This window comes from Scyliorhinus canicula, chromosome 20 (genome assembly GCF_902713615.1).
Source record: "Scyliorhinus canicula chromosome 20, sScyCan1.1, whole genome shotgun sequence".
Lineage (NCBI taxonomy): Eukaryota > Metazoa > Chordata > Chondrichthyes > Carcharhiniformes > Scyliorhinidae > Scyliorhinus > Scyliorhinus canicula.
Window position 1 is genome coordinate 51,301,903 of NC_052165.1, and position 14,604 is coordinate 51,316,506.

Genomic DNA, 14,604 nt, shown 5'->3' on the forward strand with positions numbered 1-14,604 from the left:
GATGGTCTGGTTGTAATCAATGACCATCCGGTGCTTCTCCCCAGTCTTGACGACCACCACTTGGACTCTCCAGGGGCTGGTACTAGCCTCAATGATCCCCTCTCGCAGGAATCGCTGGACCTCTGACCTGATAAAAGTCCCTGTCCCGGGCACTGTATCGTCTGCTCCTAGTAGCGATGGGCTTACAGCCTGGGGTGAGATTTGTGAAGAGCGAGGGTGGGGCGACATTCAAGGGTCGCGAGATGGTGAGGGGGGGGGGGGGGGAAACAGGGGTCCACTGAACTTTAATCTAAGGCTTTGGAGGTGGCACTGGACGTCGAGCCCCAGTAATAGGGCAGCGTAGACATGGGGAAAGATGTAGAGTTTGAAGCCTTGTACTGTAAGGGTCGCGACACAGTACCCCGGATTTCTACTGCATGGGATCTGGAAGCCAGGGAGATTTTCTGGGTCGCGGGTAAAATTGGGAGGGAGCAGAACCTTACCGTATCTGGGTGTATGAAGCTGTCTGTGCTCCCGGAGTCGAAAGGGCAGGCCGTCTCATGCCCGTTGATCCAGACGGTTCAGACTTTGTGAGGTGATGAGGCCGGGACTGGTTGAGCGTGATGGAGGCGAGCTTCGGAAGGCAGTTGGTAGGCCGGTCGGAGGTAGTGCCGGCCAGCTGTCGGGTGAGCCGGGCTCCCAGGAGGCTGCGGGGTGGTCCCAAGATGGTGGCCCCCATGAGTCGCGCGTGGTGGGTGGCAACGGCAATGGCGTCCAAGATGTAGCACGTGGCGGGTGGAGAACAAAATTGCGTTAAAGATGGCGGCCCCCATGGGTCGCACGTGGCGGCCAAAATTGAAGATGGCGGCGAAGATGGCGGTGCCACGGGTCGCACATGGCGGGTGGCGTGTCAGCTGGGGGCGGCCCCGACAGGCAGCAGGCAGCGCTGCTGGGCCTAGAGGTTTTGGGGAGAGGTCGGGCCTGGCAGACTTTGGCGAAGTGGCCCTTCCTCCCACACCCATTGCAAGCCGCGTTCCGTGCAGGGCAACTTTGTCTGGGATGATTACCCTGGCTGCAAAAGTAGCACCTTGGGTTTTCGTTGTTGGCGGGCCACTGCGTAGCACAGGCTTGCGTCGGACCCGGGTTGGATGATGCCACGCGGTCGGAAGTGTAGGCCTCCATGTTCTGGGAGGCCACCTCCAGCGAGTTTGAGAGTTGCACTGTCTCTGGGAGGGCGAGTGCACCCCCTTCTAGCAATCGCTGGCAGATATAGTTTGATTTCATGCCCGCGACATAAGCATCCCTGATCAGCAGCTCCGCGTGCTGGGTAGCCGATATTGCCTGGCAATCACAGTTCCGACAGAGTACCCGCAAAGCACGCAGGAATTCTGCTAGTGATTCCCCAGGGCGTTGTCGCTTTGTGGCAAGGAGGTGCCTAGCACACACCTCATTAACAGACTTCACGTATTGTCCCTTCAGTAGCAAATTATCGCGTCTGCATACGAGGGGGCGTCCCTAATGAGAAGAAAGACTCATGGAGGATCTGTTTCTTTTGGAGGTCTGAGAAGTCTTCGGTGAAGGATCCGAGGTACGCTTCGAAGCAGCTTAGCCAGTGCTCGAATGTTTCCATGGCGTCGGCTGCCTGTGGGTCCAGCTCCAGGCGATCAGGCTTGAGTGATGAGTTCATCTGAGAAGTTTAGTGTATTAAATTGATATGCCATCACGACGAGTGATGAACGTAACTGAAACTTTAATACACTAAACAGAAAGCCTCCTGGCCTCTGATGCCGAACTGGATCGGAGGCAGAGACGAGCCACCTTTATACATGAGCCCGAGGGGAGGAGCCACCGGCGGAGTCAGCCAGGACAAGCCCAGGCATGTGACAACACAATACAATGCAATACAGTGGTTTACCACAGTCACTTGGGGGAAAATCATCACACTGAGTGAGTGGTCTTTTCCCCCACACAGTGTGGAGCTTCTGACTCCCATTCAAGCCTGACGGCAGGGTTAAGAAGCCCACAGGGAAAATTCGAGCCTAGGACTTTGAACATGTTATGTTATTATATCAGCTAATTTGAACACAACTGTGGTATTGGGATTTATTTGACCATATGCTCCCATTCCATTAAAACAACTTTGTTTCTTGCAGAGAGATATCTTTGACCTGTTGCTGATCCATGCTGCTTTAAAATCAGACTGCAGAGCTCACCAGAAACTAGCCAGGTATGTGCTGAATGATTGGATTTAATGGTGGTGGCCCAGCGTCTTGCACAAAAACAGGGGTGGGGGTGGGGGAGAGAGGTGAGGGCAGTGCGCAAGTCTGCTTTGGTCCAGCAGGCCATGGGGTTGCATCTTGTCAGTGGCAGTCAATTAGTTGGCCTAGTAATTGTTGTCCCTATTATACGGATGGCTACCTGCACCCAAGAACCGTCAGCCCATCGGAGGGTCAGCAGTTTAGCAGTGCCAAGGAGGAGGAGGACGCAGCGATGGACATGTGCCCTCATAACCAGTTAAGTGGAGTCTAGAGGCGCTGAGGTCAGTTAGGCAATTCCCTGGCAGTGGGAATTGGTGGAAGCAGCCATTGCCACTGGAGAGGGGGTTTCTCCTTGGTCAAGGAGTGCCCAAATCCTGAGCCAGCTAGGAGGTCACCAGGGTATACCTGCCAATTTTTTCATGTAGTGGAGGGCTTATTGGGTTCTGACTCCTTTTGTGCTGCTGGAAAAATAGTACGGTAGTGAGAAGGTGGCATCACGCACATTTACAATGTCAAATGGTAATTTTGTGGTATGGTTCATTCTGATATTTACTGACCCATTTTGTATCACAGGGCAGCATAGCCAATGGGTGCGATTTTACGAGGGAAAACAGTGTCTCATTTCGGCCTTGTTTATCAGGGTGTTTCTCAGCACCTGCAATGTTGCGATTGACCCCACTATTAAACAGTATTCTTATATTCTGGCCTCGGTGAGGAACACCGTGCCAAGGCCTGAAATTTAGACGCAATTTTTAAATGCCACCCCGGATCTCTCAACCCCCCCCCCCCCCCCCCCCCCCCCGTGGTGGTCTCCAGAGCCCCCCCCACCCTCCCCCCCCAACTTACTTGTCCAGGGGTCGTTGAGCCCCCCCTCCCTCCACCTCATAAGGGCATCCCCGGGACCGATCCCCAGCAACCTGGCACCCGGGCACTTTTTGTCTGGCCCCAACCCCTCCCTGACGCTGACCCCCATCCATGTCCCGCTGCCTTTTCTGTTCTAGCCCTCCCCCATCCACCCACGCTTAGCTGACCCCTCAATCCTCCTTGAAGAAATCAAGGAATGTTTCCACCTCCGAGCGAACCCTTCTACTCACCCCCGCAGAGTGAACTAGATTTTCTCCAATTGCAGGAATTCTGTCAGGTCGCTCATCCAAATCCCTGCCTTTGGCGGCTCCGATCCCGCCAACAGAACAAAATCCACCTCCGGACCACCAGGGAGGCAAAGGCCAATACATTGGTCTCTCTATATCCACACAGCTCCCCGCCCACCTCCCTCTGTGCCCCTGTACTCCCGGGTCTTCCGACACACCAAATATCGCCACCTCCAGTTGAGGAGCCACCCAGAACGTCGGATATGACATTCGAGAACCCCTGCCAGAACCCCCTCAACCTTGTACACGCCCAGAACATGATTCTCCGGGGCCCCCCCGCGCACCACCCACATCTATCCTCCACCCCATCAAAAAACCTGCTCCTAACCACTGTCAGGCAAGCCCTATGCACTACTTTAAACTGCATAAAACGAGGACACCCTCCGAAAGGCCTCAGCCCATGTATCAGCCCCCAGCTCCTCCTCCCAATTGCTCTTAACCTCCTCCACCAGGGGGCCCACGCTCTCCATCATTTCCTTGTAAATATCCAACACCTCCCCCTCTCCTATTTTGCCCTCTACCTATGCAGCTGGGTCTAGCTTCACAACACCTGAATACCGAGGTATCTAAAGTCCGTCCCCACCACCCTGAACGGCAAGATATATATATATATATATATATATATTTTTTTTTTTGTGTGTGAGGGAGGGTCAGTGAGTGAGCTGAAGGCAGTGTGTGTGTGTGTGTGTGTGTGTGTGTGTGTGAGGGAGGGTCAGACAGTGAGCTGAAGGCAGTGTGTGTGTGTGTGTGTGTGTGTGTGTGAGGGAGGGTCAGACAGTGAGCTGAAGGCAGTGTGTGTGGGTGTGTGAGGAAGGGTCAGAGTGTGGGCTGAAGGCAGCCTCTCTCTGTGTTTCTTGGTTTCTGTGGTCTGGCTGTGCACGAGGAGGTTGGAACCGCCAGCAGGCTGTAATGCTGGGAGCTTTCACCTCCGCTCTCCATGGCAAATGTGCACATTGCTGGAGGATTTGAAAGATTCACTCACTGCTCCCAGAAAAAATGATTATAATAATCACCAAGCTCTGACAGATTACTGCCCTCCCTCCTGACCCAGCCTCCAAATTCCCACCCTCCTCAACAGAGCCTGAGAGAGGGGGATGGTCCCAAAACCCTCAAAAATAATCCGGTATGGGTCAGTTTATAAGAAGGCAGTGTGTGTGTGTGAGGGAGGGTCAGACAGTGAGCTGAAGGCAGTGTGTGTGTGTGTGTGTGAGGGAGGGTCAGACAGTGAGCTGAAGGCAGTGTGTGTGTGTGTGTGTGTGTGTGTGTGAGGGAGGGAGGGTCAGACAGTGAGCTGAAGGCAGTGTGTGTGTGTGTGTGAGGGAGGGTCAGACAGTGAGCTGAAGGCAGGGTCCAAGATATATAATAACAGATCATTCACGTACAGCAAAACCCTATGCTCGACATCCCCCGTGCTCAATCCCTCTCCAATGACTCGACGCCCTGAGCGCCATTGCCAATGGCCCTATCGCCAAGGCAAAAAGCAATGGGGAAAGCTAGCATCCCTGTCTCGTCCCACAGGGTAGCCCAAAGTACCCAAACACACTCAGTTCATCTGCACACACACCACCGGCGCCTTAAATAAAGGCAAACACAGATTTGCAATCCTTCCCAAAGTATTGGCAAACTTTGAAAATTACAATTGTAGCAAGACTGTGTTATTTTTGTACTCCAAACCCTTCGTAATAAAGGCAAACACATATTTGCAATCCTAATTGCTTGCTTTACCTACATGCTAATTCTCTGCATTACTTTTACGAGCACACCCAAGTTTCTCCGAATATCAGTACTTAACAAGCTTCATGCCTTTTAAAATATATTCTGTTTTTCTACTTCTACAACCAAAGTAAGTAACTTCACACTTCCTTACATTGTGCTCCATCTGCAATCTTGTTGCCCATTCACTTAACCTTTAGCCACTCTTTGTTCTCCCCACAGTTTACTTTCCCACTTAGCTTGTCAAACTTTGAAAATTACTCTCTGTGTCTTCAACCAAGTCATTAATATAGATTTGAAATAGCTGAGGCCCCAGCACAGATCTTTGTGGGACTCCACTGCCTGACCACTTGAAAAAGCCCCCTTTATGCTCACTGTTAGCTTTCTATCCATTAACTAAACCTCTATTCATGTTAAAATATTACTCCCAACTTGACGAGCCCTTATACTGCCTATTAACCTTCTACATGGCACCTTATCGAATGCCTTTTGGAAATCTAGGTATACTACATCTCCTTATTCCCCTTTCTACTAGTTTCTAGTTTCATTTAGTTTCATCCTCAAAAAACTTTAATGGATTTGTCAATCAAGATTTCCTTTTAGTAAAACCATGTTGCTCGTTCTAATCTACTATGCTTATCAAAGTGCATCGTTAAGACTTTCTTAATAATAGATTCAGGCATTTTCCCAACAACTGATGTTAGGCTAGCTGGCCTGCAGTTCACTGTTTTCCTTCTCCCTCTTTTCTTGAAAAGCACTGTAACGCTTGCAACTTGCAATCTAATGGGACTGTTCCTGAGTCTAAGAAATTTTGGAAAATGAATAATAATAATAATCTTTATTATTGTCACAAGTAGGCTTACATTAACACTGCAATGAAGTTACTGTGAAAAATCCCCAAGTTGCTACACTCCGGCACCTGTTTGGGTACAGTGAGGGAGAATTCAGAATGTCCAATTCACCTAACAAGCACATCTTTCGGGACCTGTGGGAGGAACCGGAGCACCCGGAGGAAACCCACGCAGACACAGGGAGAATGTGAATCTTGCAGAATAGAAAGTCTTCCTGCCTATCATGCCTGTGCTGGGTCTTTGAAAGAGCTATCCAATTAGTCCCAGTCCCCTGCTCCAACCCAACAACTATGAACATTTTTCCCTATCAAGTTTATATGCAATTCCCTTTTCAAAGTTACTACTGAAGTTGCTTCCATAGCGTGGGCAATCTTAATCTGGTAATGCTGTGCTACACTGCCGTTAGAACAATAGTGATCAGTAAATCCATAAATCACAAAACATATTGTTCAGAGTTTTAACCTCTTATATATCTACATATTGAAAGTAGAGTTGGAGATTCAATTTGTAGGAATTCTTAGATGCCTGAAGTTAGTTCATTTGAAGTCTGAGCTAACTAGTTTGAATCAAATAAATTGCCCAACCTAATCATAACTGGGACAGCAGACACTACAGAGTCAGTTTGTGAAATCGCTCCCTGCCAAGGTCTCAAAAATAAAATCAGATTTGTCAATGCAGTTTACATTTATCAACCCTCCTATAAGAACATGATTAATACACCTTTAAATTAAGCCTTGAGGAGCACCTGAATAAATACAATTAACTGACCATTTCAGCATTTGTAAATTCCAGCAAAATTTAGCTATAAGTAGTAACTCAATGTCAGCAGAGCTCTACTTAATACAACACAGGGTTGGCTCATTATACAAGATTGCGTAGGCTTTCAAACCATTCATTTGCAGAGGTGACAAGTTAACAGTTTTAGACAACAAATTTATCCTGATGTGTTCTGTTGATAAACTATTAGATTTGACAATATCATTTCTGGATTTCATACGACCTAGATGGGCTCCATCTAGGTCATGCGTGGTGGACTTGGGTAGCTTTGACACCCTCTATGTACTTGTATTCACTGATGGAGCCACTTGTGGAGTTGATTTCCCTCTGTAGGATAATAATCTTTTTTCTCCCAGAAAAATGGAGGCTGAGGGGCGACCTGATAGAAGTTTATAAAATTGCTTCTGATGGTTTTTCTTTTGAATCAAAACAACGGGTGTAGTTTTACCGTGTTGTCGCAATGAGAACGGGGTCGAAAAATGTGCATGCCGTTCAAAAGTCCATTGACTCCGATGGGATTGGAAAACCCCACTGCGGGAGAAGCTATAAAATTCCACCCAACATGTTTTTATGAAAACAGATGTCATATTATCAATTTAAGCCCACTTGGCTGTCTGGAAAGGCATGGCTTTCAAGGACTGTTGTCTGGAAAGTAACCCTGTGTCTGTGAAAGTAATGTGTACTTATTCCTCATGGAAGACTTCTCGCTGTATTTTTATCATAGAATTTACAGTGCAGAAGGAGGCCATTCGGCCCATCGAGTCTGCACCGGCTCTTGGAAAGAGCACCCTACCCAAGGTCCACACCTCCTCCCTATCCCCATAACCCAGTAACCCCACCCAACACCAAGGGCAATTTATCATGGCCAATCCACCTAACCTGCACATCTTTGGACTGTGGGAGGAAACCGGAGCACCCGGAGGAAATCCACGCACACACGGGGAGGATGTGCAGACTCCGCACAGACAGTGACCCAAGCCGGAATTGAACCTGGGACCCTGGAGCTGTGAAGCAATTGCGCTATCCACAATGCTAACGTGCTGCCCTATTCCAGTTTTAACCATTTCATAGGCTGAGAAAATTCCTTTTTTGTCAAATTTTGTCAAATTGGTGGCAATACTTGCTCAATCTCATGCAGTTTGGTGCAGTGAAAGTGTACCCACATAGAACTTGATTAAGGCTAACAAAATGATGTCATTTTTGAGGCTAGTAAAGAAGAGATTTTCAGCCCATTAGTCTAACTTAGGTTTGAACATGAATCGGACAAGCAAGTGGATAGCAAGTTGAACTTTTGTACTATTTCCCCGAACCAAATCTTGTGACTTGAGTTAGGATTAATCATTTATTTCAGATTTACTGACTTTACTTCAAACCCAATTAAGGCAGTCATATTTATTGGGGATGCTGCAAACGGCTATGTCAGTGCAATCTAAAGTTTCCTCAGGCCATTGCTTATTTTGTACTCCTTTTGACTCTTACTGGTGCATAGTACTGCAAAATTATTACCTCTAAGTATTAAATCTAGCCTCAGGAATTATGTTCTTGACATAGTTAATTATTGTTGACATAGTTAATTAGGATTAGGGATGCCTATCACTTCCATTTAGCTTGTTTTATGATGCATATACGGCCTGGATTTTGCTGTAGTCATTAATAAAAAACTGTCACACGTTCTGTCATTGCTCTCCTGTAACTGATAGAGACTTCTCACATTTGCACATGCACTGTTAAACGGCTGTCAGTGATTTTACACTTCACCATAGAATGCACTGTTGATTCCCACCACAGTGAAATCATTAGAAATCACTGAACTGATGACAACTTGACATTTTGCACTATTAGTCATGTAAAAACCCCTGGATTTTGACTGAGGTGCAGCTGGGGTTGAAATGGCGTACCAAATTCAGATCACTGATGAGCAGCTTGAAAAAGCTCATTTTACATTTATGGATGTCATAAATTCCTATTATGATCAGAAGAACATTTTTTTGATATTTTAGAAGTGTTTCATGCTTCTATTCTAATGTCAAATGCACATCATCATTTATTTCCCCCTCTGGAAAATGTTAATTAAAAGTGGACGTTTCAGTGCATGTTATTTTGAAACTCAAAACTATTTCAAGATCAGAATACTGCTCCCACAGCCAGAAAAGCCTTTCCCCCATACAGTACTTGAATATTAGAAGGGTAGATTTTATCATTCAAAAATCCTTTTTCCTTGTACCTTTTTAATAGTTTTAGAGTGCGATCTAACCAGAATAAAGAGAGTCCGTTCGGGTGACACTCTTTTTTTGCAGGCCTCCGCAGAGTAGCCCCGCCAAGGCCACACGCAGCCGCATTTCCGGTACTGAGGAGTTCCGTTCGTCAGTGCAGGGAAAATGGTGCCCCAATCTCTTGACACCCCCCGATGTGACCCCCAGACCTCCCAATGCCCCAACTCACCTGTTGGGGGGGGGGTGCTCGAGCCCCCCCACACCCCACCTCATAAGGGCAGCGAAACCCAGGCCCGATCCCCAGCATGGGAAAAATGCCACCTGGACACCTTGGCAGTGCCAGCCTGGCACCCTGTCATGCCCCTGCCAGCCTGGCAGTGCCACCTGGGCACCCTGCCAGTGGCAGGCTGGCACTTGGGTGGCTTTATCAGGGTGTCCAGGTGACACTGCCAGGGTGCCAAACTGGCAGAGCCAAGGTGTCCGGGTGGTAACAGCAGTGCCAGGGTGCTACCCTGCCCAGATACCAGCCACCCAGGGGCCTCTGAGCGCATGGGAGATTCTCCCAAGTGCCACTCCACCTATTCCCCGTTTGTGGGGACTTGTGCTAAGTGGCGCCTGGCCTGGTCTCCACGGCAAGGACGGTAGATCCCGAGAGCCAGCTCAATCTGGCGTGGCAGAGTTAAGGGAGCTTTTAAACTCTAACAAAATAGAAAATAAATGCATGTACCATATATTAATTAGAGGCACATTGCAACTTCAACCCTAATGAAGTTTTAATAAGCTGAATGGATTCACAAGAAGTCACAAATGCTAGGCAGAGGATCCCTAACTTCTATCTTGCATAAAGCTCTTGGGCAACGCTAAACTGCACCTGCACAAATTAGCACAATGGAAAATTAAAAACTCTGTGTGTGCCTGGGCTCACCCAGATCTGACCATGGAATGTAGAATAGCTCCTAGCCCGATTCACAATTACAATAATACACTCTGGCATAAAATTATAGTTGTTTTCCATCTACATCAACCATAAGAAAGGAAGACCGCATAATAACCTTCAGCACATTGGTACTTCAACCTAATTATCCATTTTCAGCTTCAATAGCATGCTATGATTAGAAAAATAATTGTTATTCCATGGGCTGCTGATAGATAGGTAAACTGACCATCTGCAATGGTCAATGTGTGTGTGATGTAATGGCTACAAGAGAACATCAGCTTTAATCAGCAGAATTACAGAAATTCAGTGACGCATGGATTCGGATGTGCCAGGTGAATAGCATGAAAGGCCAAAGTCGCGATTCTTGCTGGGTGTGAACCATTTTGCGATTCATCTCACCCTCTTGCGAGCTCTGAATCACATCCAGAAATGGTGAGAATATCATTAACCCTCATTTGCATTAATTTCAATCTTATTAACGATACTGAAGTCGAATGCAGTGGCCTCCCGGAAATTACCCGACTCCTCACTGGGAAATCAGTTTTTACTTATCCAATTAAGGGGCAATTTAGCATGGCCAGTCCACCTCCCCTGCACATTTTTGGGTTGTGAGGGTGTAACCCATGCAAACACGGGGAAACTGCAAGCTCCACATGGAAAATGACCCGGAGTTGCAGCACTGTGAGGCTGCGATGCTAACCACTGTGCCACTGTGCCGCCCCGAGTGCACTGCAGGGGAGGCATCTGAGCACGGTCTCCCTAATGTTCCCAGCTCCTGATGTGGCTGCGATGAGTGTCCAGGTGAGGTTTGCCAGCACAAGAGGCTCGGGATGGCACTCTGAGAGAAGGCAGGACATGTAAAGATGGGGGGAGGCTTGGAAGAGTTGAGGGTCCCGGGGTGAAAGTCCTAACTAATTGCCAGTCTCTCTCCTTCTCCAATTCCTTAAAGATGTAACAATGTCTGCTGGTGTGGATCCCGCATAAGCTGCCTTTGTGTGGCTTGCGGCAGCTGAGGCGGGCAAACAGCGGAGACGTCAGCAAGGCCAACAAAGGCTGGAGGCGGCAACCCATGTACAGGGGGCCCCAAGATCTCTCTGCTCCTCCACACTTCCAAGAATCCTGCCTTTAACCCTGTATTCAGCATTCAAATTCGACCTTCCAAAATGAATCACTTCACATTTATCGAGGTTGAACTCCATCTGCCACTTCTCAGCCCAACTCTGCATCCTGTCAATGTCCTGTTGTAACCTGCAAGAGCCCTCAACACTATCTACAACTCCACCAATCTTCGTGTCATCGGCAAACTTACTAACCTACCCTTCCACTTCCTCATCCAAGTCATTTATAAAAACCACAAAGAGCAGAGGTCCCAGAACAGATCCTTGCGGGACACCACTGGTCACCGACCTCCAGACGGAATACTTTCCATCCACCACTACTCACTGTCGTCTTCCAACATTGGACGGCTGTCCTTCTTGCCATGCTGCCCGTACTGACAGCTACTGCCACTGCCGCCCACGTGGCATTGCTGACTTTGCTGCTGGTCCTCCAACCCGCTTGGGAGAGCGGGGTGGCTCATCTCTCTTCCATAGCATTGAGAAGCCTTGTGAGGTCACCATCCCCAAAGCAAGGAGCAAGTCTGCGCGCTGACATGCTTGTGTATAGAATGGGAGTGTGGGTGAGGGAGCACTCCCTTGTTCATGGTGAGCAGCTGAGGGGCGAGCCAGGCGAATCAGACAGCGAGGCAGGCAGTAATGTTGAGAATCTTGGGGCTAATTTTTGGCACTAAGTTCTGTTGAATTTGGGCGTGATCTCACCAATGAGGGTGTTGCGAAATACCCTGCCAAACGCATCCAAAACCCAGACTTTGAATTTTTCCCATTGAATCATGCCCGCCATTTTGAAAAAAAGCAGGAGTTGAAGCACCTGGGGCTGGATTCTCCGACCCGCCCGCTGGGCCGGAGAATCGCTGGGCGGGACGGTGTGAATCCCGACCTCCCGCCCCGACGCCGGCTGCCCGATGCTCCAGTTTTCGGCAGGTCGGGAATCGCGCCGGTCGGGGGCCGTTGGCAGCACCCCCCCCCCCCCCCCCCCCCAAGGCGATTCTCCAGCCCACGATGGGCCGAGTGGACGCCCGTTTTCGGAGGGTCCCGCCGGCATAAAATACGCCGGGTTCGTACTGGCGAGACCTAGCTCTGCGGGCGGCCTGCAGAGTCCTTGGGGGTGGGGGGGCGCAGGGGGATCTGGCCCCGGGTGGGGGGGGGGGGGCACCAATCCGCGGGCGGGCCTGTGCCTTTGGAGCACTCTTTCCCTCCGCGCTGGCCGGTGTAACAGTACGCCATGGCCGGCGGGGAGTAGAACCTCCCCTGCGCATGCACTGGGATGACGGCAGCACACGCAGGTGCTCCCGTGCATGCGCCAACTCGCGCCGGCCGGCGAAGGCCCTTCGGCGCAGCACCAAGCCCTTCGGCTCCGGCTGGCACGGCACCAACCCCACTGGCGCCGGCCTAGCCCCTGATGGTGCAGAGGATTCCGCACCTTCTGGGCGGCCCGACGCCTGTGTCGTTCATGCCACTCTTCGGCACTGGTACGGCCCGCCCCGCCAGGTAGGGCAGAATCCTGCCCCTGGTTCCTGAAACTGCGAGGTGAAGTGGAATCAAATACTTCACGTATTTGAAATTTTCCATTAGTTTAGCAATGGTGTTGATGTTTTCAGATGACTACACTAAGTACATGTACATTATTATTCCATTGTGCAATTTCAGATCATTCAAATAGAATAATATAAGCAAGTGGAATTTGAATCTGTATTGATTTTCTCTAAGCTTTGTATACTGCTAACTTTTAAACTTTTCTTTCACCAACAGGTGCCTATTAATGGAACGAGACGCTTTGAGACCAAACTCTCCGATGAATGAAAGACTGATTCGTAAAGCCATAGCACTGCACAATGTAGACTAAATCAAGTCTAAGACGCTTGCAATTTAAATGAGATAATTACTTTAATTTGGGTTATAGAGATCTGCTCGCAATTATGATGGTTATTATTATTATTAAAGAAGGGTGCGGTGGGGACAGGGCAGGACAGGGACAGGAAGAGGAGAAAATGAAAGTGAGAAGGAATACAAAAACATGATGTGAAAGAGAATGACGGAGATGGAACAAGCAGTGGAAAAGGAAAGGGGCAGTAGCTGGTGATGGGGTAAGTAGGGGGGGTGCACTCAATTTGCTAAAATTAATGGAGTAAAATATACTGAAATTTTCACGTGTTGGGATCCAGAACCAGCCTGTTAACTGATGCTCATCGTCATGCAATATTAAAAAGCAATCATTCAGAACAGACTAATGCGCTATGTTATCAAGAGGTGAGAATGTTTTCCTCATACCGGTGCCTCAATTCAGAAGGGGTATAAGTTCCTATTGCAACGGCTGGAGGTTTCCCTTTGGACAGAATGGGAGATGTGCAGACAGCTGTCTCCTAACAGCTGTATGGGCAACAAACTAAGGTCTGAAAGTAATCATAGAACTTACAGTGCAGAAGGAGGCCATTTGGCCCGTCAAGTCTGCCCCAGCCCTCAGACAGAACACCCTATTTAAGCCCACGTCTGCACACTATCTCCATAGCTAGTATCCCCACCTGCCTTTTTGGAGAATAAGGGGCAATTTAGCTTGGCCAATCCACCTAACCTGCATATCTTTGAACTGTGGGAGGAAACCGGAACACTCAGAGGAAACCCACGCAGATACAGGGAGAAAGTGCAATCGCCACACAGTCACCCGAGGCTGGAATTGAACCGGGTCCCTGGAGGTGTGAGGCAGCAGTGCTAACCACTGTGCCAAATCGCCTTAAAATTAAGATCGGTGCAGGAAAGTACCTCTGTCAGGTTTCAGATTGGCACATTACTCTTCACACAATGCTTATTCATGACGAGCAAGCAAGATAATGTAAATGGCCATTTCGCTGTTCAGTTTTGCAAATCAAGCTTTCTCCCCTTGTTTTCATAATGTGTTTTCTGGGGAAAAAAGTAGGCTGCCATTTTTGTGTGGACACTCTTTATAATATAATCAGAACACTCAAGACCTCAAGCTTGTACAGTGTCCAGAATTTGCAATAAATCCTTTTCCATTGGAATACTCGAAACAATTGAGTTAACCCTCTCCCTGTTAATTCCTGATACCGAGACTAACTAACCAACTAACTTGGCAACCTCCCTTCGAGATAATGGTGGTCAACTCTGTGTGGATCCACATTCTAGCAATGCAGTCTCTGATGCTTTTTCTACAGATGAAGACAATGGGCTGAGAAGGTGTGTGCATGCTGGTCTGTTTTCACTGGACCGCTTGTTGGCTAGCTGAACTTTGTTTTTCCTTGTCTCTTCTAATGCCTCACCAGTCAATCTCCAGACGTCAATGCTGTTGGCAATTGTTTTTCAGTTTCCCATGTTACTATCGGCCAACTTCATATCTTGCAAATGTCCTTGTCTTGGAGGTATGATGCCCAGTAGGTCATGACGCAGCGGCCAGTTCACCATAGATAGGGGCTTCAGGTATATAGCTGCCATCCAGCTGACAAAGTAACCGAGCTAGCACAAATGTCACTGGTTTAGGAATGAGTAAATGCTGATTGTCACAAAGGCTGAACTTTACAAGACAATTATGTTTTAAAATGTCTGCCTTAACAAGGTGAAACAGAAAATTATGCAAAGGGGGATGGTGGAGTCAGAA

The 14,604-nt window shown here is 48.5% G+C and overlaps 1 protein-coding gene across 1 annotated transcript in view; it reads left to right on the plus strand.

Annotated features, from left to right (window-relative positions):
- ttc38 (tetratricopeptide repeat domain 38) overlaps positions 1-14,011 on the plus strand; it is an 80,125-nt gene extending 66,114 nt beyond the window's left edge. Inside the window, exons 13-14 of the mRNA XM_038780296.1 lie at positions 2,133-2,206; positions 12,747-14,011. Coding sequence (XP_038636224.1) covers positions 2,133-2,206; positions 12,747-12,840 — 168 coding nt within the window. The 3' untranslated portion in view covers positions 12,841-14,011. The remainder of the gene's footprint in view (positions 1-2,132; positions 2,207-12,746) is intronic.
- The last annotated feature ends 593 nt before the right edge of the window (positions 14,012-14,604 follow it).